This window comes from Vipera ursinii (genome assembly GCF_947247035.1).
Source record: "Vipera ursinii genome assembly, chromosome: 1".
Classification (NCBI taxonomy): Eukaryota; Metazoa; Chordata; class Lepidosauria; order Squamata; family Viperidae; genus Vipera; species Vipera ursinii.
The window spans coordinates 222,537,524-222,562,774 of NC_139512.1; the positions used below are offsets into that span (position 1 = coordinate 222,537,524).

At 39.7% G+C, this 25,251-nt stretch overlaps 1 protein-coding gene across 1 annotated transcript in view; it reads right to left on the minus strand.

The window, feature by feature from the left end:
* Nucleotides 1–25,251, minus strand: part of SNTG2 (syntrophin gamma 2) — a gene marked incomplete at both ends in the record, with an annotated part of 268,909 nt that overhangs the window by 167,503 nt on the left and 76,155 nt on the right. Inside the window, one exon of the mRNA XM_083356584.1 lies at nt 4,496–4,633. Coding sequence (XP_083212710.1) covers nt 4,496–4,633 — 138 coding nt within the window. The remainder of the gene's footprint in view (nt 1–4,495; nt 4,634–25,251) is intronic.

Below are 25,251 nucleotides of genomic sequence, written 5' to 3' on the forward strand. Positions count from 1 at the left end.
ACAGAGACCAGCTGAGAGAGACACAGCCACAAGAGGAGCGGCCATTCACCACTGCTTACAATGTCAAGAAATGTTATTCTTGTGGGGCTAGAGGGCATATAGCCAAATTCTGTAGAAACGGTAAAAAACAGAATGTAAATAGCAGTGGGAAGGCTAAGAAGAGCATTGGTTTGGCTGTTTCTGTTTTTGTTCTTACACCACCTCAAAAGTAAACTACTTTTTGCTTTTACAACTCAGTGTACTCTTGTGTTTACTGTGTGACTCTTACTGCTCTCAGTACCCTTCCTTGTCTGTGCAACTCTTTGGTAGCACAAGGAGACCTCTGCACAACAAATTCCTTAACATGGCCCATTGGGTGGGTGTGGCCCATTGGGTGGGTGTGGCTGTGGTAGTAACGGCAGATTGGGTGGGACTAAAAAGCTCAATCAATCAATTCCAACTTTGTGAGATATTTTTTTCCCCATGAGAAGTTGAAATTGATTGGTTGATTGAACCTTTTTTTTTTGCACACGGCGGTGGAGGCCAAAAGAGAAAAGGTTTTATAAAACCCAGCTGAAGGTCTAGGACTGGAGCGACATCGCAGGTGCCCATAGAGAGGGCTCTGCGTGCCCCCTGTGGTACACGTGTCATAAATTCGCCACCACAGGCTTAATGTCTTGCGCTAGGAATATGGAGGCCCAGTTTCTAGTGCACTGTCAGCTCACTGGGTGATGTTGCACTCTCCACTTCTCTCAGGCCAATATTTCATAAGATTTCCATGGGAAAAACTGAAGGAGGGATTCCAATGCATGCCCTCTTGAGCTTCTGAATGAAAGGCAGGATATAAATCTAATAAGCAGAACACAGTAGTGGTTTCTTTCTGATTTAGCAAGCCATGATTAAAGCAAAGCTTATTTAACATAAGGAGTGAAAACAGCCTAAACCAGAGGTCCCCAACATTTTGGGCACCAGGGACTGGTTCCGTGGAGAGAGGTTTTTCCACAGACCGGAGGGTATGTGTTTTTGTGGGCTGCCTACATTCAAGGATGGGGCTTTGCTTGTTTGTGCAGCCCGGTTCCTGGCATACAGTGGCCTGGTACTGGTCCACGGACCAGGGGTTGGGGACCCCTAGCCTAGACCAGGGGTTGGCAACCTTAAACACTCAAAGAGCCCACTCGAACCTTTTTCCCAGAGGGAAAAAAACTGGGAGCCACAAAATGTGCACGTGTACACGCACGCACACACACAATGAGGGGAACTTGATTGAAGAGTTTAATTAAAAAGAAATAGAGGCTGCTATGCATGAGTTCTCTCTCTCTCTCTCTCTCTCTCTCTCTCTCTCTCTCTCTCTCTCTCTCTCTCCCTCTCTCCGATCTTCTGCTCACCTGGCAAGGTGGCTTTATGCTGTTGTCAGACAAGCTGACACACATTCTTATTGGGCTGGCTCTCCTGCCCTGCTTTTGGCTGCTTCCTGCTTCCTGTGGAGACGCAGCAACGGCAGGAGCCCCGCCCAATAAGCTTGTCAGCTTCTCAGAGAAAGCGTGAGTTACACACACACACACACACACACACACACACACAGACACACAGAGGGAGAGATAGAGAGAAGGGAAGCACAAATGCCTCTCTCTGTCTCACTGCAAACTGGGACCCGTGGCCTAGACCCTTCTAAATGTGCTGTAGTCAGAAATATCTTAATCTAACATTTAGCCTTAAACAACTCTCACCATCTCTTTTTTTAAATGTAGGATAAGCTGTCTTCAAAATGAGATTCTATTGAGTTTTATAAATAGCAGATTGTAGATTGTAGTTAATCAGTATTATTTTCAGACGGTAGTACTAGAAGGCAGGATACACAGTCAATTAGATATGTTCAACAAAAATACATTCTTATCTTAACAACTTCATTTAAATTTACTTTTCTGTTTTCACACATTTCTTCTCCTACAGTATTACCTCATTTAATAAATATATATTTCAGTTACCATCAGGAACAAAAAATAGCTATTGTGAACCATGATAGGCATACAAGCCAAAGGAGAAAAATGTTAGTGAAATTAAAACTTTCATGGAGAGAATTTTTCCAAATGTGTTATCAAAAATTTTAATGTGGGTATGGATGTGTTTTTTTTAATACGGTAATCTGAAAACATACAACTCCTCTCTCAAACTATAGGGAATATGTATGGATATTTGAACTATCACAAAATCTTGTAGAAAATATGCCTAAACATGGTATGACCAAACATACCATGTTTGGTATGACCAAACAGTTCGAGGTAGTAACAGTCATATTTTTCTAGTTGCATATTAAGTCCCTAAAATGTCTATTTCTAAGAACATTATGGTGTTTCTTAAACTTAGATTCTTATAAGTACCTCGTAGAAACTCTTCTTCTGATACAATTTTAAAACAACCACTTACGGACTTACAATATTGAATCTACACACGGAAAGTTTCCAAGTGTTGTTCATGGGCTCGATTATTTATCCTCTTAGTTGGAAATGGAAGTTCCAGCCTGTAGAGAGCTTTGGAACATACCCATTATTTGCAATGACTGATGTAACAGAATTTAACATTTAATATTGCCTGAATTTTGAGGTCTGAACGGTTTTGCTGTAATATATGAGTTTTGAAATATTCTGTGCAAATCAGCTCTATTTTTATTAATAATTTAAACTTCCCTGCATAGTTTATACAAGCTGGAAACATTAATGACATGCTACCTTATTTTATCTGTTGGTAATAATCACATTCCTTTTGGCTAGATTATTGAACACACACATAGACACACACACACACCACAAACATAAGTCTTCTGCTTTGTCCTATTTTATTCCCCCCCCCCCCGCGATAGTCATTATTCTTTCATAACTTATGGGGGGAAAGTTTAGGGTTCTTGTATTAATTATACTGACTTTTTTAAATAAGAAGAAAGTAGCCTTGCAATGTTTTTATAAGATTGCTTCCCTCCCTCCCCCCCCAAAAAAGCCAGTGACACTTTGTTTTGTCAGTATTATAACAGAAAATGCCTGTGACCATGATGAAGACCCTGCTTAGCCTATCTTAACAGATGGTGCAACAATTTGCATTCTAAACAGCTATTTCAGGTACATCGTCTGTCTGCAACTAGCTAAAGTTGCTGAGTTCTTTCCTGGAATTATGTGGCTGCCCTCTATAACTGCCAAGTGGTCTTGAGAAATGATAGTCCTATCATTTTTAAGCTTTAAGGCAAGGGTCTTCAAACTTGGCCCTTTTATTTTTTAATTTTTTTATTTTAATTCCATTTATATCCCGCCCTTCTCCGAAGACTCAGGGCGGCTTACAAGCTTAGCAGTATACTTTTATGACTTACAAGCTTTTACTTTTATGGCTTACAAGCTTAGCAGTATACTTTTATGACTTCAACTCCCAGAATTCCTCCGCCAGCATGCCCATGAAGGGAATGAGACGCTTCATAGAATGTCAATAACAATGAAATAACAGTCAAACCAAAACTTTCTAGGCTTTTTATTGTAAAAGAGACAATTTTTAAAGTTATGGCTGTTTCTCTCCCTTTTGTTCTCTGTTGCTGTTCTACAAATACCAGCTGAGTTGCTGGAACCACGGGGATGAACAAATCATGTTCAAACAGACAATTCATCAGCCATTTTTGCACTGCATCAGCCAACTTGTCCTGCATGTTAGCTTTCCAGGAAAGGAAAGTGGTAGTGAGCCATCAGTTAATTACTCATAACTTAAGTTCACTTTGCCGATAAACAAACCTTTAGTAGGCAAAGCCATAACTTAGGCACAAAGCATAGATAGCAAACTAAGGCATAAGCTTTGTAAGAATCAACATGGCTCAAGCCAAGAGTTCAAATGGTGAACTCCTGGGCAAATCCCATCAAGTAATGTCCCAAATACATTTTTCATAGTTATGTCTACATGCAGGGTAGACAATTTTGAAGATCTGACATTTTAAATGACAATTCCCACAACACAAAGCAGTATGGGAATTCTTGGGATTACCATCCAAAACATTTAAGAGAACTAAATTAATCTATCACATGTCTAATAGCTACAAAGGGAAATGTACTTTTGTTATTCTTTTCAAATAAATAACTCTTTGTACAATTTGTTATAATGACATCATTTTGAAATTAGCTTTTCTAGAATTAGAAAATTTGAAAATTACTCTTAGAAAGTTTTGAAATAACAGCAATTTCAATATTGATGACAATAATGATAAGAGCCAATTTGGTCTATTGGTTAAAGCATCAGGCTAGAAACTTGCAAACTGTGATTTGTGGTTCTGCTTTAGGCATGAAAGTCAGCTAGATTACTTTGGGGCAGTCATTCTCCCTCAGCCCACCTCACCCCACAGGATTGTTGTGGCGGGGAAAATAGAAAGGAGTACTAGGTGTGTTCCCCATCTTGAGTTATTTATAAAAAATAATAACAGTCGGATAAAGAAATCTAAAATAAATAAAAGCCCACCATAAGATTTGAAGCACAAAGTTATAGAAGCACTTACATTTGCATTGGGAACACTTCCACTAACACAGATGACATCTTGTTTTTGAATTGTTAGTACCTCTTTTGAAAGCTTCAATCGGATTTCATAGGCATTTTCAGATATTTCATCATATAGCAAAGCAATTCCAGTTTTTGTCTGTAAAGTAAAATAATATCAGAGATCAAAATGACAGACTTGTAAAGCATGTTTCTTTTCAAAATGATACAGTTGTCTCTATACTGCCAGATGTGCCTATCTATAATAATAGATATTCCTCATCTATTTCGTCGGAGCAGAGTGTTAAGAAGTTACAGGAAGATTTTTAGGGGAAGTATTCCAAGTTCCACGATATTGATACTATTTTTTTTTATTGAAAAGTTTTAACATACAATTTTCCTTTAAAACCCCCCTCCCCCTCCCTTCTCCCCCCCTACCTCTCCCCCCTCCCCCCCTCCCCCCCAACTTCCCAGAGCTAAATACAAGGTATATATATAAAAAGCAATCATAAACAATCATATACTAACAACTATAAACTCTAAAATCCATCACTCTCTAGCTTATATAGGATAAAACAAGCCTTAGTAATATTAAATATACATAGAAAAACTAAAATAGAAAAAGAAAAAAAAGAAAGAAGACTTATTCAAATGCTACATGAAACTTCTTAACCCTATACTTGTTCTGGATAAACTCAATCCATTTTCTCCATTCCATAATATAGCGTTCTTGCGAGTGATCTTTCAAATAGGCCGAAATCTTCGCCATCTCTGCCAGGTCGGAAACCTTTAAAATCCACTCTTCTATGGTCGGCAGTTCCTCTTTCTTCCAATACTGACCTGTCAAAAGTCTTGCTGCCGTAATTAAATGCCGTAATTGTGGACACCAAGCTGATGATATTGATACTATTGATACCAAATTTAGTTCTTATATACAGGCAAAATTACATAGCACAACTGATACAAAGGCCTCGTCTAGTTCCATTCACATTTTGACAGAGAAGACAAATTCTTCTACATTGCCCTCTAAATCATTTATTAAACCTCTACCACTTCCAACGTAACATTGCTGTTGCAGTTTCTTCCCAATGCTAGGCAACAAAACTATTTTAACCATTTTAGAAAATAACCTCAAATTCTAAAAATAACTTGTCTAAATCACCTTGCCATGCAGCAAAAGGAGAAAAAAAAATCTAGATTGCATTACAGCATCTACTCAAATAAAGGTGTTTACTTTGGGATATTGAGATATTTCTTGGCAAGCAGATAACTTACAGGAAATGCTTGTCTTATACCCATCAATTCAGCAATGATCGAAACTTATGGCGGTGCTGAAAAATGGATTTACCATCCGTCCTTAAAATTCCCACTGTCGAAGTATATTCCCACTGTCAATGTCTGTGATCCAGATATTCGGGTGCCTGGCTCATGATAATATCACAGTGAACAACGTCACCTGATTGCCATTTGCGAACTTGCTGGCTTCCCACAAGCAAAGACAATGGGGAAGTCAGCAGGGAAGATGGTAAGTTCCCCAGTAGAATAGAATAGAGCTGGAAGGGACCTTGGAGGCCTTCTAGTCCAGCCTCCTGCTCAAGCAGGAGAACCTATACCATCTCAGACAAGTGACTGTCCAGCCTTTTCTTAAAAATCTCCAGTGATGGAGCGGCCACGATTTCTGAAGGCAAGCTGTTCCACTGGTTAATTGTCCCCACTATCAGGAAGTTTCTCCATAATTCCTGGTTGCTTCTCTCCTTGATCAGATTCCAACCATTGTTTCTTGTCCTGCCCTCTGGTGCTTTGGTGAAAAAAGTGACTCCCTCTTCTTCGTGGCAGCCCCTCAGATACTGGAGTACTGCTATCATGTCTCCCCTATTTCTTCTTTTCTTTAGACTAGCCAAAGCCAAGTCCCGCAGCCGTTCTTCGTATCTTTTAGTCTCCAGGCCTTTGATCATCTTAGTTGCCTCTCCTACTGAATTTTCCCCCAAGAATTCTACTTTGGATTACCACCCTCCTTCCTGCAGTCTCTGCTGACCTGCCCAAGGCCTTGGCTGGCCTCCCCACAACACCTCCTGTGCTCCTACCTCTTCCCATTTAACAACTCACACTTTCTGGGATTACAATGGCAATCAGGACTGCTGTTGCTAAGCAATGCAGTTACATGCTGTCACATTTTAAGACTGCACTGCTTAGCAATGGCAATGCTGGTCCCAAGTGCCACCATAACCTGAGGACCTCTATTATCTTTGGGCAGCACAACAATAATATTCTTGAACCCGCTTCCTTCAGGGTTCTACAAAACTACTATAGAGGTTTGACCTTAGATTTAAAAACATTTCTAAAATCAAAGGTTGTTTTCTTTAATATAAAAGTAAAACTCTGAGGGGGAGTGTATCTGAATTAAAATTGAAGATAAGCACTGTATTAAATTTTCTAAAGAAAGACTGGATAACATTTCGATATTATGCAGGAAGTCAGTAGGAAACAATAAGACTTCTGACCCAGTATTCATTTTTTATCTATCATTATACTGAACATACAAATAGAAATGTCAGGTATCAACAAAGGAGGCAACAATTTATTGCATGCTTTTTGATTTAGATAAAGTATATGATACATTTGAATTATGGAACATTTTATGTGAATATGGAGTTGAAGGTTAGTTGATGAATGTGATAAGAGTAGTATACAATGAAAATAAAGCATGCACGTGATATTAGCTCAATGCTGAGCCGGAAGCATAACAAAGTTATGTAAGATCCCCTTTGTTATTTAACTAGACAGTCCATGACCAATTGGGCCAACCTTTCAAGATATTTCCTTATTTAAATAGAGTGTATATGTGTGTATGTGTGTGTGTGTATGTATGTATGTATATATATATATATATATATATATATATATATATATATATATATATATATATATATATATATATATATATATATATATATATGTTGTTGTTTTTTTGTGTGTGTGTATGTGTATGTATATATGTAGATTTTTGGTCATTCGGGTTTTTCCCCACGTAAAATTGGAGGTATCAGGGCAACGTTTCAACGAAATCTCATCCGTCATCCTCAGGCTGGTGACTTCAGCTTCGTTCTTCTGGAAGAAGTGTGTGATAGTGGCTGTTTTTTTCTTTTTTAAACTGCCAGACGGGGTGTGTTCTGTGGGTGGAGGCTTGGCTGTGTTCTGATGGGGTGGAGGTGTGCTCTGATTGGGTGGGGGCTTAGCTGTGCTCTGATTGGGTGGGGATGTGTTTTGAGTGGATGGGCTGGTCTCAGCTGCCAGCCTTAGACCTGAACTGGTGAGTTGTGCTGCTTTTGTTAGGCTCCGTGTTTGTGGTGGTGCCATGTTTTTGTAGTGGGTGTCAGTTTGCTTATTGAGTGGATTGGAGGGGTTTAAAGTGGCTAATGTTGCAACTGTAGTTAGGTTTCTGTTTTGTGGTTGTGTGTCGTTATTGTTGTGGGTTCGGATTTGCTTTTTGAATGGTTGTGTGGTGGTGATTTCATGTGATGCTATCATGAGTTTGGGTCTGGTATCATTCTTGGTGGTTGGGACTCATCTGTCAATCAAAGCGGGTTTCCAAGTGGCTGGTAGGCGAGAGGTATCATCTTGTTTATTGATGCTGTGGGGGTGTTTTTCTATCTCGATGGCTTCTCTGATTATTCTGTTGTTAAAGTGTTCAATTTTGGCGATAGTTCTGGTTTTTTTAAAATCAATTTCGTGTCCAGTGGCTTTAAGGTGTTTGAACAGGGATGAAGTTTGTTCTCCCTTTCTGATTGAGTTCCTGTGCTCTTCAATGCATGCACTTATTCTTCTGTTGGTTTGTCCGATGTATGTGGTGGGGCAGGTGGGGCATGGGATTTCATATACTCCTTGGTTTTCTAACTCAATTATGTCTTTGGGGTTTCTTAAGATGGTGGATATTTTTTTGTCTGTGCAGAATGCTGTTTTGATATCCGAACCCACAACGATAATGACACACAACCACAAAACAGAAACCTAACTACAGCTGCAACAGTAGCCACTTTAAACCCCTCCAAACCATACAATAAGCAAACTGACACCGACTACAAAAACATGGCACCACCACAAACACGGAGCCGAACAAAAGCAGCACAACTCACCAGTTCAGGTCTAAGGCTGGCAGCTGAGACCAGCCTATCCACTTAAAACACATCCCCACCCAATCAGAACACAGCCCCCATTCAAAACATACTCCCAACCAATCAGAACACAGCTAAGCCCCCACCAAATCAGAGCACACCTCCACCCCATCAGACCACAGCCAAGCCTCCACCCAGAGAACACACCCCCTCTGGCAGTTTAAAAAAGAAAAAACAGCCACTATCACACACTTCTCCCAGAGGAACGAAGCTGAAGTCACCAGCCTGAGGATGACGGATGAGATTTCGTCGAAACGTTGCCCTGATACCTCCAATTTTACATGGGGAAAAAACACCCAAATGATCTACATACAAACACCCGCGAAAACCTCAGAAAATATATATATATATATATATATATATATATATATATATATATATATATATATATATATATATATATCCCCTTCATGGATTACTGCCTTGTCGTGGCGAAGGGGCTTGCGTAATTCAATGAAGCTATGAGCTATGCCGTGCAGGGCCACCCAAGACGGACAGGTCATAGCAGAGAGTTCTGACAAAACGTGATCCACTGGAGAAGGAAATGGCAAACCACTCCAGTATCTTTGCCATGAAAACCCTATGGACAGTACCAAAAGGCATAACGATATGACGCTGGAAGATGAGCCCCTCAGGTCGGAAGGCGTCCAATATGCTACTGGGGAAGAGCAGAGGGCTAGTACTAGTAGCGCCAGAAAGAATGAAGCGACTGGGCCAAAGCCGAAAGGACGCTCAGCTGTGGATGTGTCTGGTGGTGAAAGGAAAGTCCGATGCTGTAAAGATTTTTTCTCCATAGGAACCTGGAATGTAAGATCCATGAATCAAGGAAAGTTGGACGTGGTCAAACAAGAGATGACAAGACTGAACATCGACATCTTAGGTATCAGCGAACTAAAATGGACAGGAATGGGTGAATTTAATTCAGATGACCATCAGGTATACTACTGCGGGCAAGAATCCCTCAGAAGAAATGGAGTAGCCTTCATAGTCAATAAAAGAGTAGGAAAAGCAATACTGGGATACAATCCTCAAAATGACAGAATGATCTCAGTTCGAATCCAAGGCAAACCATTCAATATCACAGTAGTCCAAGTCTATGCCCCAACCACCAGTGCTGAAGAGGAAGAAATTGACCGGTTCTATGAAGCCCTACAGCACCTTATAGAACTAACACCCAAAAATGATGTCCTTATCATCATGGGGGATTGGAATGCTAAAGTAGGAAGCCAAAAGATAACTGGAATAACAGGCAAGTTTGGCCTTGGAGTACAAAATGAAGCAGGGCACAGGCTGATAGAATTTTGTCAAGAGAATACGATGGTCATAGCAAACACTCTTTTCCAACAACCCAAGAGACGGCTCTACACATGGACATCACCAGACGGTCAACACAGAAATCAGATTGACTATATGCTCTGCAGCCAAAGATGGAGAAGCTCTATACAGTCAGTAAAAACAAGACCAGGAGCTGACTGTGGCTCAGACCATGAGCTTCTCCTTGCAAAGTTTAGGCTTAAACTGAAGAAAGTAGGGAAAAGCACTAGGCCACTCAGGTATGAATTGAATCATATCCCTGTTGAATATACAGTAGAGGTGACAAATAGATTTAAGGAATTAGATCTGATAGACAGAGTGCCTGAAGAACTATGGACAGAGGTTCGCGACATTGTACAACAGGTAGCAACCAAAACCATCCCAAAGAAAAAGAAATGCAAGAAAGCAAAATGGCTGTCTGAGGAAGCTTTGCAAATAGCTGAGGAAAGGAGGGAAGCGAAAGGCAAGGGAGAAAAACATAGATATGCCCAATTGAATGCAGAATTCCAGAGAATAGCTAGAAGAGATAAGAATGCCTTCTTAAATGAACAGTGCAAAGAAATAGAAGAAAACAATAGAATAGGGAGGACCAGAGATCTTTTCAAGAAAATTGGAGAGATGAAGGGAACGTTTAATGCAAAAATGGGCATGATAAGGGACCAAAATGGCAGGGATCTAACAGAGGCAGAAGAGATTAAGAAGAGGTGGCAAAATTACACAGAAGAACTATACAAGAATGAGCTTAACGTCCCAGATAATCACAATGAGGTGGTCACTGACCTCGAGCCAGACATCCTAGAATGTGAAGTGAAGTGGGCCTTAGAAAAGCTGAGCAACAACAAAGCTAGTGGAGGTGACAGTATTCCAGCTGAGCTATTCAAAATCTTAAAAGACAATGCAGTAAAAGTGCTACACTCAATTTGCCAGCAAATTTGGAAAACTCAACAGTGGCCACAGGATTGGAAAAGATCAGTTTACATTCCAATTCCAAAGAAAGGCAGTGCCAAAGAATGTTCAAACTATCGCACCATTGCACTCATTTCTCATGCTAGTAAAGTCATGCTTAAAATCCTACAAGCTAGACTTCAGCAGTATGTGGATCGAGAACTACCAGAAGTGCAGGCAGGATTTCGAAGAGGCAGAGGAACTAGAGATCAAATTGCCAACATACGCTGGATCATGGAGAAAGCTAGGGAATTCCAGAAAAACATCTACTTCTGCTTCATTGACTATGCTAAAGCCTTTGATTGTGTGGATCATAACAAACTGTGGCAAGTTCTTAAAGAGATGGGAGTACCAGACCATCTTATTTGTCTCTTGAGAAACCTATATGCGGGTCAAGAAGCAACAGTGAGAACTGGACATGGAACCACTGATTGGTTCAAAATTGGGAAAGGAGTCCGGCAAGGCTGTATACTGTCGCCCTGCCTATTTAACTTATATGCAGAGCACATCATGAGAAAGGCAGGGCTAGATGAATCAAAAGTTGGAATTAAGATTGCCGGAAGAAATATCAACAACCTAAGATACGCAGATGATACCACTCTAATGGCAGAAAGTGAAGAAGAACTAAAGAGCCTCTTGTTGCGGGTGAAGAAGGAGAGTGCAAAACTTGGGTTGAAACTTAACATTAAGAAAACCAAGATCATGGCATCTGGCCCTCTCAATTCCTGGCAAATAGATGGGGAAGAAATGGAGGTAGTGACAGATTTTATTTTCCTGGGCTCCAAGATCACTGCAGATGGGGACTGTAGCCAAGAAATTAAAAGACGCTTGCTCCTGGGGAGGAAAGCCATGGCAAATCTAGACAGCACACTAAAAAGCAGAGACATCACCCTGTCAACAAAAGTGCGTATAGTCAAGGCTATGGTCTTCCCAGTTGCAATGTATGGCAGTGAAAGTTGGACCGTAAGAAAGGCTGAGCGCCAAAGAATTGAGGCCTTTGAACTATGGTGCTGGAGAAGACTCCTGCGAGTCCCTTGGACTGCAAAGCGATCAAACCGGTCAGTCCTAGAGGAGATCAATCCCGACTGCTCTTTAGAAGGCCAGATCCTGAAGCTAAAACTCAAATACTTTGGCCACCTAATGAGAAGGAAAGACTCACTGGAGAAAAGCCTAATGCTGGGAAAGATCGAGGGCAATAGAAGAAGGGGACGACAGAGAATGAGGTGGCTGGATGGAGTCACTGAAGCAGTAGGCGTGAGCTTAAATGGACTCCAGAAGATGGTAGAGGACAGGAAGGCCTGGAGGAACATTGTCCATAGGGTCGCGATGGGTCGGACACGACTTCGCAGCTAACAACAACAACATATATATATATATATATATATATATATATATATATATATATATATATATATATATATATATATATATATATATATATATATATATATATATATATTCTGAGGTTTTCGCGGGTGTTCATATGTGGATCTTTGGTTATTCGGGTTTTTCCCCGCGTAGAACTAGTTCTATGCGGGGAAAAACCCGAATAACCAAAGATCCATATATATGGCTCAGATACGTAGATGACACCTTCGTAATCTGGCCACACGGCAAAGAAAAACTGGATGACTTCCTCATACACCTCAATAGCCTACACCCCAAAATACAATTCACCATGGAAACAGAAGCTAACAATCAACTTCCCTTCCTTGATGTCTTAGTCTACAAGAAATCCAACGGCTCCCTAGGACACACTATCTACCATAAAAAAACACACACAAACCGCTATCTGAACGCACTCTCACACCACCACCCAGCACAGATCAACTCCGTAGCCAAGACACTCATCTCCAGAACAAAACACCTAGCTGACGAACAACACCTAAAAACCGAACTACACACTCTCACTAATGTACTAACAGCCAATGGATTCCAAAGAAACACGATTACCAACTTAATCCGAAGAGAGACACCCACAAAAACCCAAGACAGAGAACAAGAAAATGGCAAAGCCCTCCTCCCACACTTAAAAGGGACCACAGACAGAATCAGCAAGGTCCTCCAAAAACACAACATCAAAACAGCATTCTACACAGACAGAAAAATATCCACCATCCTAAGAAACCCCAAGGACATAATTGGGTTAGAAAACCAAGGAGTATACGAAATCCCATGCACCACCTGCCCCACCACATACATCGGACAGACCAACAGAAGAATAAGTGCACGCATTGAAGAGCACAAAAACTCACTCAGAAAGGGAGAACAAACTTCATCCCTGGTCCAACACTTTGAAGCCACGGGACATGAAATTGATTTTAAAAAAACCAAAACTATCGCCAAAATTGAACATTTTAACAACAGAATAATCAGAGAAGCCATTGAGATAGAAAAACGCCCCCACAGCATGAACAAACGAGATGATACCTCTCGTCTACCAGCCATTTGGAAACCCACCTTGATTGACAGACGAGGCCCAACCACCAAGAATGATACCAGACCCAAACTCATGATAACATCACATGACATCACCACCACACAACCATTCAAAAAGCAAATCCGAACCCACAACGATAAAGACACACAACCACAAAACAGAAACCTAACTACAGCTGCAACATCAGCCACTTTAAACCCCTCCAAACCACACAATAAGCAAACTGACACCCACTATAAAAACATGGCACCACCACAAACACGAAGCCGAACAAAAGCAGCACAACTCACCAGCTCAGGTCTGGAGCTGGCAGCTGAGACCAGCCCATCCACACACCCCCACCCAATCAGAACACACCCACCATTCAAAACAAACTCCCACCCAATCAGAACACACTTGGTCCCCTACCCAATCAGAGCACACCTCCACAGAACACACCCCCTCTGGCAGTTTAAAAAAGAGGAACAAACAGCCACATGCTTCTCCCAGAAGAAGGAAGCTAAAGCCTGATGATGACGGATGGGATTCCGTCGAAACGTTGCGCCTACACCTTTAGTTCTACGCGGGGAAAAACCCGAAAAACCAAGGATCCATATATATATATATATATATATATATATATATATATATATATATATATATATATATATATATATATATATATATACTGTACTGTGTATATATATATATATATATATATATATATTCCTCTCTGCTTCTCATTTTGAGTCATTTTGAAAATTTAGTCTCTTTAAAAATTCTCAAAACAGTTTATAAGAATTGAAAATTCATAAGATAAATAATAATCTGCACATGTTTCATGTTAGCAGGTAACCATGCATTGTCTTGTGGTCAATAAATAGTGGTAGGATGCATTTCCTACTGAAGGAGTGAAATAGCTCACAATGGATTTGCTGTCCAAACTGAGATACAAGAGGTTTTCTTTATGTCCTACCCAACTCCAGGCTTTAGAAATGACATGGGGGGGGGATACCTTCTCAAATATAAGCACAAGTAGCAGGCATACTTTCATCAAAATGAAACTATGCCTTCATCTTTTATGTGGACAAGCTAAGCTTTGATGTAGCTTTAGAATAATGAACAACCATGTCTTCTTAATTTGAAGGTACTGCTCCTGTAATTTGGGCACACTCTGCTAACAGATAATGAATTAGAAAAGCACGGTTCTGACAATGATGACAATAACTAAGGCAGATAGGCAAGCTACTGGTAATGGCTTTGGAAGAGTTACAGGTTACTAAAAGGAATATGTCAAAATCCTACACATTTCTCTATACATCACAGGGCACCAACTCAGAAGCATTTAATTAACTAACTGCTTTTATGCCTAGAGAGCCAATGTAGTCTTCTAATTAAGATATTGGACTAGTATCAGGAAGATCCAAAGTCAAGTGTACTTTCAGTCATAAAAATTCAACTACCCAGCACTGTTGTTGGAAAAAGGAGGAGTACCATATACATTGCTCTTGCTCCTCAATTTAAAAAGTGTAATTGAATAGCTCTGATCATCTCAACTGGCGCTTTCTATGCAGAGACAATCATGACAGAGGGGAAGGGAGGGAAGCAGTAAAAGTGGAGGGAGAGATTTAAAAACACCAACAGGAGGCTGGAAGGGAAGGAAGACGCAACAGTTATCCTAGTCTGAGGGGAAAAAAGCCAAAAACTTGCCAGTGTTTTGCAAGCTACAATTTATTTTACAAGCAATTTAAGATTATTTAAGGCATGAAAATGCCCTTCATTTTTTTTATCTCACTTTGGTGAATGACAGTGGCAGTCTTCAAAATGAAACTCCCACATCAGGAATTGTGCAATGATAAATAATAGATTTATTTCATAAAATTGTAAGATATTGTCATTGTTCTGTAGGCTATGTAAGTTAAATTAATATGCATATTTATTTCTTCCCTAATCATGGCACCCACGAAACCACTGGGGAAGGTGAAGTTGCACAAATATCATCTTAGGGACTTGTGGTATCAGAATGTGGGATTTTGTTAGAGAATTCTTGACATCAAACTTAATGAATGCACGTGGAGAGAAATAGTATGACGAAAGCAAGCTTTTCCAAGTTATGCAAATTTCCTCTTCTGAACAGATGTCATGTGTGCATATAGGGATTCTTCACAGAGTTACATATATATATATATACTTTTAATATAGTCCACCCATATTCTCTGAAATCAACTAAGGCAAGGGGCTTCTTAATAGTATGTTGGGCATAATAAATACTTCATTCTCAGTTTTCTAGACACAACTAGACCTTAGTAACATCTTACAAAATAAGCTGTGGGGGGATAAGACTGAGTAAAAATGCTGCACATAATGGAGAGTGGTGAAGCGATTCCCTAGCCTTTTTTTTAAGGGTATAACTAGTTCTTACCATATTGTATCTCATACATGGTTCTATGTATAAAAATTGTTAGGGGCTGTCTTTATTTATTTTCCTCTTTTAGGTAAGATACACAAAATAACAATCTTACTTTTATCCTAAAAATAAAATTTTAGGCCACCTCAGCAGGACTGCTCCCCTTGCCCAGTTAAGTATTCATGATGGACAGTGATTAATATTTATATGTTACTTATATGTAAGGGTGTAGGTCTATGCATATGTTGTATATAGTATGTTTAAATATGTTATGTATATGTACACTTTGAGAGCAAGCAACTAAACTTCATTTTTAATGTGTGTCATTGTGCCCACAGTAAAAAATGACAATAAAGGTTGTCTATCTGCCATCCATCCATCCATCCATCCATCCATCCATCCATCCATCCATCTATCTATCTACCTATCTATCTACAGAAATTTTCCCCTGAACTTGCCCTTTTTCCACCAAGCCTGGAGTGAGTGCACCAGAGGAAGAGGTATGAACATTCTGATTTGCAATCCTTAGGATGAAATCTATATCTTGCCTTCATTAACTCTTTTACGTAAAATGCAAAATAATCTATCTCAGAGCACATGATCTTCAAAAGTATTAAGGCCATTTAATACATGTCCACTGAGATGTAACACCCAATATACAAAAATCCTGAACGGGATAAGGTAAAATAATCTTATATAGGTAGTTCTCAGTTGGCAACCAGTAACTATTCAAAATTACAACAGCACTGCACGAGGACGCTTATGACCAGTATTCAAAGTGGCAGCTGTTGCAGCATCCCCAATGTCACATGATCACCATTTGTGACCTTCACTGCTGGCTTCCAACAAAGTCAATGGGGAAGCTGGTGGGAGGTCACAATTGATGATCACATGATGTCATGCTTAGCAATCATGCAGGGTTTGTTTAATGACCACAGCTGGAACTGCGTGAACTGCTGCTGCAAGTCAGGATGGTCACATCATGTTGTACTCTACAACTGCGTCTCTTAGATGATGGAGTTCCCAGTCCAAATTACTCTACTTAACCAAGAACTACCCATGACAAAAACTATATGTAGAAAAAAACGGAGTTAATGCATTATAGTAAGGAATAAATAAACCCAGCTCTCAAATAATAATCTGACATTGTAAAAAGATGGTAAACAAACTTCATAAAATATATGGGGCATGATCTTACATCTCAAAAATCTTGAATCGGTATCTTGAGGCTGTAAGGATCTGGATGGGAAGATATACACTGAAGTTGAATCCCAACAAAACAAACTTGCCAACTGTCCATAAACCAGCCGGCTGTCTGCTTCGGTGATGACTGTGGACAGGGTATCACTCTGCCTGAAGGAGCAGAATGGAAAACTGGAGATCCTTCTAAACTTTTAGCTACTGCTGGATAAGCAGGTGGAAGGTATATTTAGAGCTTTCAAGAGACAATACTCCAAGAAGAGCCTCAACTTCCTTGGGATGGCCAGGCATCTCCAAAATTCTTGGGTTAGTAGATTCTGGAAGGAGAGGAACATTGTAGAGGGTATATAGGATGCAGGAATCTGTAACTACAGCTGTTTTAATAAAAGTAGCTTTAAGTGCACACAGTATGTTTTTTAATCTAATCTACCTTACGGGCCAATGTCAGTCTTCCAAGTTTGAATGTCTTTCCTTTCACTCTTTTTCTTCCTGTGAAGTGGGAGGAGGGCGCAGTCTGGACCATTTTTATAAACTATTTTCTTACTCCAGACTCAAGACATATTTATCTGATAATTGCCTTGGTAATAGATGTTCCTTCTGTTCTCCTTCAAGGCCATCCTCTATACTCTCTATAAGTATATACTTAAAGGGATGAGAACATCATCTCATTCATGGTGTTACAACAATGAAGATGATCATCCGGTCTGGAAACTGGCATGGGTCTTGTGGTCTGGGCATTGGCTCTAAAAAACTGACACTATAAGCTGTTGAACTCATTTCTCTCTTTTGGCTTCTAGCATGGCATCAAAGTGACACATGCTGTTTGAAAGATGTTCAATCCTTACCTAGGATATTGGGGGGGGGGTTTATGTCCTAGAGGCATTCTATGATAGATTGCAGACTTTTTTTACCCAGAACCTGACATGGTGGTTCAATAATTTCAGTACCAGATAGCACACCTGGGAGTGCTTTTCTTGTTATTCCTAAGATGGACACTCTACTTGTATGTTCAGAAAGTGATTAATGCTCTTGAAAACCATGTGATGCTTGGTTGCTTTGAAAGAAATGGGAGATGGGTTAAAGTAATGTATGTGTGTGGGGGTGGGGGTGGGTCTGAATGTTATGACACAATCATATGATCTATTAGCCTTCCACCCATCTGTAAATGGAGATGGTCATTGTCTATGCATCCACCTTTCAATAGTGGGGAAAAGTGTTTTTCCATAGACCGGGTGGAGGGTAGTATGGTTTCTTTGGATGTTTTGTATTGTTATGTACAATCTGCTTTAGGAACAGGAAGGAAAAAGTGTGTGTGAAAATGTCTGTTGCCTTTGCTTTGGTATTTTTTGGGGTTAGGTTATTTGTAGTTTTATTGGACATTGAACATTGGTTATTTTGTTGTCAGGCTCAATTCGGACCTCATCTACAATCTATGCAAATGACCCCTCTGAACAGGCCTAATACTAGAACTGATTTTGATTTAAAGTCTATATTCCAGTTCTTCTTACATTTGTGTCTTTGTGCTGACCACCATGGCTGATGTTGAGAACCAGGCATCGTCCAGATTAGTTTCACCATAAGGCTCGCTTAGACCATGCCTTGACAGGGGCTCCAATGCTCTGAAGGAATGAATTAAATTAGCTGTTTGGCCTTTAAGGTAGAAGCACAAGGGGACAGTATTAGAGTATAGTGTAGCCTTAGCTTCAACCTTTGTGATAAGGATCTGGATAAGCTTCTGGAGAGGATGGGTGGTGGGAACTCCTGCAGTTCCACTTTTCATCTTTTTTTCTTCTTGTCTCCCCCATGATTTGATCCAGCTGGGCAGGCCCAAAATCTGTTCCCTGGTCTTCTTCTGACCACACAGTGTTTGACCACTAATGTGGACCTAACGCAAAGAAACTGTGGCCTGATTTGGCATTTGATAATCTTTTTCGGGGACACGGTGGCTCAGTGGGTTAGGACGCTGAGCCTGTCGATCTGAAGGTCGGCAGTTTAGCGGGTCGAATCCCGAGTGCCGCGTAACAGAGTGAGCGCCTGTTACTCGTCCCAGCTTCTGCCAACCTAGCAGTTCGAAAGCACGTAAAAATGCAAGTAGAAAAATAGGGACCATTACGGTGGGAAGGTAACAGCGTTCCGTGCGCCTTTGGCGTCTAGTCATGCCGGCCACATGACCACGGAGACATCCTCGGACAAGCGCTGGCTCTTCGGCTTTGAAACGGAGATGAGCACCGGCCCCTAGAGTCGGAAACGACTAGCACGCATGTGCGGGGGAACCTTTACCTTTACCTTTACCTTTTTAATCTTTTTCAGGGGAGAAAAAAAGCAAGGAGTTTTGGAGGGAAATTAACTGGTAAAGCCAGCTAAGAAAATGAGAGGGGAAAAAAATATTGGGATGATTAGCTCCCTGGCACAACCTGCTTCTTTTACATCCATTGGCCAGGTCATCTTCGTTTCTCGTATCCAACTCAAGAGTGAGCAGAAATTCATACATGATATTGTTATCATGTTTGCAAACTCTTCCTCTATACAGGCATATGATATGCTTCATTTGTAACTTATATCAAGTTTCTCAACTAAAAGGCTTATAGTATTTAAAAAAACAGCCCCAGGTTAAAATACAGGCATTAATGTTAATGACATTAGCCTTGGAACAGGAGTGATTAACAGCTGGTTCTCAATCTGTGTGATCTTAATCATGAGAAAGTAAGCAGTAATGACTTGTTTAATTACAGTAAACACAGTGTGTCACCAGCTAATTAGATATGATTGATTATTGCTAACTTCATTCTCTGCTCAATTTTAGAAGCAAACAATTGAATTCAATAATAAATGCTCAGAATGAACTTTAAGAATGTCACTTTGAGTACGCACAGTAGAGAAAAAATATATTAAAAATAAATAAAAATATCAGCAATGTTAAACAGATCAAGGATGTGCCAAAACAGGTTCAATGATATTCAGGTATAAACCCTGTCAGGTAATAATGACCTTAAAGGAAACATATGGAGTCATAGGTGCCGTTTACCCCATATATATTGTTTAATGCCAGCTATGGAGTCCATGCTTGCTTATTCTATGCATCTGGTTCCTCATCCATTCTCCCAGGCAGGAAGTCCCTGCAGGTGATGGAATATAATCCTGACTGGCAGGAGGGAGATTGTACATTTTAGAGCAACAAGAGACAGCCAAGTTTAGATATGTTGGAGCAGGAGTCTTCAAACTTGGCCCTTTTATGACTTGCGGACTTCAACTCCCAGAATTCCTCAGCCAGCGTGCCTGGCTGAGGAATTCTGGGAGTTGAAGTCCGCAAGTCATAAAAGGACCAAATGTCAAGACCCCTGTGTTGAAGGAAGAGAGTTAACATGGCTCATCCCTAAGAGTTTTCAGAGTATATGTTTAAAAAGTTAAGTAGCCTGCTTTAGTTTGGCAAGATTTTTGTCTGTACATGAGGAACAATAAATGAAACTGCTAGAGGAACCTCTGCATATTTTTCTTGGTTTTTGGAGCATGACGCTGCATTTTGCAATGAATGACTCATGAGTAAGCAGCAAGCCCACCTGAACTTGGCAGCTTGGCTCCCTCTTGATAGGTGCCGAAGAAGCTGTAGTTGGGTACACCCAGCAGGGAGGGGATTTAAACAACAGACACTCCTCAGCTGCTGAAAGTAACCTCAACCACTGGCTCTTCTCGCAGTGCCTGCCTTCAGATGGCATTTATGCTGGCTTCTGAAGGTGGACCATGAAAAAAGGTGAGGTCCAACATTACTCTCTAACTAGCTTATCTTTCTCTAGGGCAGGGGTCTTTAAACCTGGCCCTTTTATGACTTGTGGACTTCAACTCCCAGAACTCCTCAGCCAGGGGTAGGCAAGCTATGCTGGCTCAGGAATTCTGGGAGGTTTTTTTTAATCCCATTTATATCCCGCCCTTCTTTGAAGACTCAGGGCAGCTTAACAATCTAAGAAGCACAAATCAATATGCTTAGCAATAGCCTTCATTCTATGTATATGCCTGCTTATTAGGGCTTTGCCCCCCCCCCAAGCGGCATTTTTACAAAGTCAGCTTATTGCCCCCAACAATCTGGGTCCTCATTTTACCTACCTCGGAAGGATGGAAGGCTGAGTCAACCTTGAGTTGAAGTCCACGAGTCATAAAAGAGCCATGGTTGCCTACCCCTGGTCTAGGCTTATATCCTCCAGAGATATTGTGACTCTTAACTGTCAGAATTCCTAGCTAGTAAAGTTTTACTCTACTGCTTTCTATTTTTTATTAGTGAAATATATAAAAAGTAATACAACAGTGAGAGTACAGTAAAACATTCATGCAAATAGCAATTAAAGAACAAAACCTAAAGGAAAAGAAAAGAAATATATCCATGCAATATTAATATAATACTAGCTCAACCACTTAATATATTAACTCTACTTGATATCATATAAAAATCTTTGCTTTATCTTAAGTTTAGAATAAAAAATTACAAGAATTGATAAAGTGCATATGTCTTGAATTCATTAAGTGTTTAACATTCTCTTCATCTACATAATTTTCTTTGCCGAACCCCAACACAACAGAGCCAGTATTTATCATAAGTGTCAAATATCATGTTTTGGCATAATTCCTTATCGTATCTACGTTCTTTAACTACTGTATTTTTCCCCAAAGTTATACAGGTAGTCTTTGACTTACAACTATTGATTTAGTGACTGCTCAAAGTTACAACAGCACTGAAAAAAAATGACTTATGACCTATTCTTACACTTACAAACCATCACAGAATCCCCATGGTCACATGTTCAAAATTCAGGCACTTGATAACCGGCATTATTTATGACAGTTGCACTGTCCTGGGGTCATGTGATCACCATTTCTAGCCTTCCCAATTTGTGGTTCACTTGTGGTTGTAAATTGGGGATCACCTGTATTAATTTGTGTACAGCACTGAACCCCTGAAAAAGGAACCTAAATGGACATGACCAAACCAATAGCTCATATGAATCTTTTACCTTTTTCTGATATGCATTATAAATTGCAGCACATTTTCTGTGCATCAAATTGCACAGAAAACATCTTTGTTGTAATGAAAATTTCTCCTTTACACTTCACATATATAAAATGTATAAGCTTTTTTTCCAGTTTAGTTTTAGACTCAATCACAGCTTAATCTGCAAAAAAAAAAAATTCAGATATTTTGAAACTGCTTGTGGATTGTTTACATTGCATTCTCAGGGGTTTCTTCCCATAGTTTATATAAAGAATGCCTTGAGGATTTACTAGCAGTTTGTCCAGTTTGTAAATCAAACAATACACATTTGTTTCTCTCTTAAGGCTTTCTTGAATTCATAAAACTTTCATATGTTAGTTTTTACCAATTCACAAAATACTGAAATTTTTGTACTTGAAACAGAAATACAATACATTTCATTATGGTATAAAAGTCTGTGACTTGCCATACCTTTGCTTTGCTTTGCTTTTAGAAGACAAAATAATACAAGTCCATTCTTGTGCAAATAATCCTAATTGTCTGGTGTTTGAAGGACACAACAACTCAGTGAACTGTGTCATTTTTATAGACAAACTGACATTAAAATCTAAGGGAATTGAAATGTAAGTGAACAAATTGAATTTGAAACAAATAAGAGGTGTGTTTGATGGAAAGATATAACCAATACTGGACCTGAACTGGAGTTGACCCAAACAATTGTAACTAAAGCATTATCCTTGCTTGCTACTATCTATTCACTAGTTTGTAATTTGAATTAGAAAAGAAAACAACATTATATGTTAATGGAGGATGCTTTTGTAAAAAGAAGCAACTGTCATGAGTTCATGGCAAACACACAAATCAAATCTATAATTTTTCCTTCCATAGTCATCGGAATGATGCTAAGTTGCATGCTGCAATACACAGAAAGCACAGGATACAACAGCGCTCCCTTAAACTTTCTACAACAAGTGTTTGGTATAGAAAACTAGGTAGATGAAAAGATGTTTTCTCTGACCATTTAATTGTTTTATGGCTCTTGCCAAGGATAGATTTAAAATAACCAGTATACCAATAAACAAATTTGACTTTTGATAAATTAATAAGCATGATAACAGATAAACTATGCTATTTTGTTTTGGGAAACCAGCATATTACCAACTATCTCCGACAGCAACTGCAGTTACAATGGTGATGAAAAAAGCATCTCTGGGATCAATGCCACCACTTATGACCTTCGCAGCATCTCTGTCATGTGTCCAGCATTATAGCCATTTAGTATGCTTTATCCTGTCCCTGACCTTATTTTTTTTTCTTTTTTCCTGCCCTCACTGTAGCTTCTCTCTACAGTGCACTCCTAAAAAGTGCTAACCAAAAGTGAACGAGTTCTTGGACCTTAATTGCTGTAGTTGATACAGCCCCCTTGGGTCACAGCTGCTGCCTGAAATATATACGTCCCAAATCAGTTTCAAATACAGGCAGTCCTTGACATACCGCAGCACCGGTAGAGCGGCTTAGGGCGTGGGTGTGCAGATAGGAGAAACTCACCTCAGTGACCTGTGACCTTCCCCGATGGCTTCCCCATTGATTTTCCCTATTGAAGGCAGCAGGAATGGTGGCAAATAATGATCACATGATCAGAGCGTGCTTGGCAACCAGTCATAAGTACAGATGGGTTGCCTATGCCCTTATTGTACTCACCTGAGCATTAGAATGCTGAAATGTATGGAACTCCAAAGATGGAATCACCATTATTCGGCACCATTTTAAATGACTGGGGGTTAATGACTACCTGTTCAGGGCTTTGTCTGGTTCCTATGCGGCTTGCAGTGAGCATGCCTAGGCAAACAGCGCTTTCCTTTCAGTGTGTATATGTCCCTGCTCTTGCCCATCCGCTCCTTCATAATTAAGGTAAATACAAACATCAATTTGTCTCTTTCTAATTATCCCAGCCCTGGGGTGAGCATTCCAAGATTTGCCTTTATACCAGGCTTCCTCGTGAGTCAAATTCTGGAAACTTCCCTCCCTTCTCTCTCCCCCCCCCCCAGTTTAGGCTGACTCGGTGCTTGGGCTTGTATCGTTCTGAGGGTGGAAGGCAAAGGAAAGCTGAAGTAAAATAGCACAATCATGGCCACATGATTTTTCACTTAGTGACTGCTTCACTTAATGACTCAGTTATTATCCCCATTGCAGATGCTAAATGAGAGCTGCCTGCAGATTTCCTTTCCTCTGGGATATATGCTTTTTTAAAAAAAAACGCTAAGATATTTTTATAGCTAGGATGTCCGAGAGGTCTTTTAAAATAAATAGAAAAACCTTTACCTAAAATTTATTAATAAATGGGCCCATTCAAAAATATAGAAGATCTCTATTTTAAGTACCCATCTAAGTACAAGAGAATAAGAAGTAATCACCACTTTAAAACACACTACAATTGATAGTTTGAGATATTCATGAAATTACTGTAATAGCTTTAATACAAATGTTTAGCTTTTATTTCCCCTCCAATAAAAAACGTCTTAAAATGAACATTCCCTGTCAAAATGACAACAGAAGAGGTAAGAATGAAGGAGGTAAAATATGATAAGAGAATATTTAAATACTAATAAGGAGTTAAAAGCATATTAAAAAGAGCAGTTTTATACTTGAACTCAAAACACAAGTGAAAAACAAATAGCATGAATGCTTGGCACTATATAAAAGATTAATAGAAAAATTAATAGTAGAGCATTCACTGGCAATATACTGCTATAAATAAATTTCCTTGTGAAAGGATAACAAACAGCATTTTGTCATTTTGTTCACATGGTAAGTTTGGAAATAGAATTTTGGGTGAATTGTAAGGGCAGAATTGCACCTTTGCAAAGGGACTTTCCTCTGGTCTAGGGACTCCAACCCACCCTCAAATTCCAGAGGCTTTGGAGAATCTTTAAAATACATTTCTTAGCATTCATGGCTGGAGGGTGATAAATAAGTGCCCCCTTGATTTTATCAGCAGAATCTGTTTTCATCAAAGAAACATACGACTGGATTTGTCTTTGCATACTTCATGCATTCATTAGGCAGTTTTTGAATTATAAATACACACTGAAAGAGGGTAGATCTTCATCACTGCTGCTAGTAAGCACTGTACTAGTAAGCGCCAGCCACATCATCTTCCACAGAAATCTCATGGGCCATAGATAGTCTAAAACTTGATATTTAGTTTTCCTAACTACAGAAAATTGTTCACTGGGACAAGCAAAGCTTTAACTGAACGACTTAGATCACAACTGGTTCATCTGTTTAAATTAAAATGAATTGGGACAAATCTAAATGAAAACTATACAGAAAAGTCATTTTA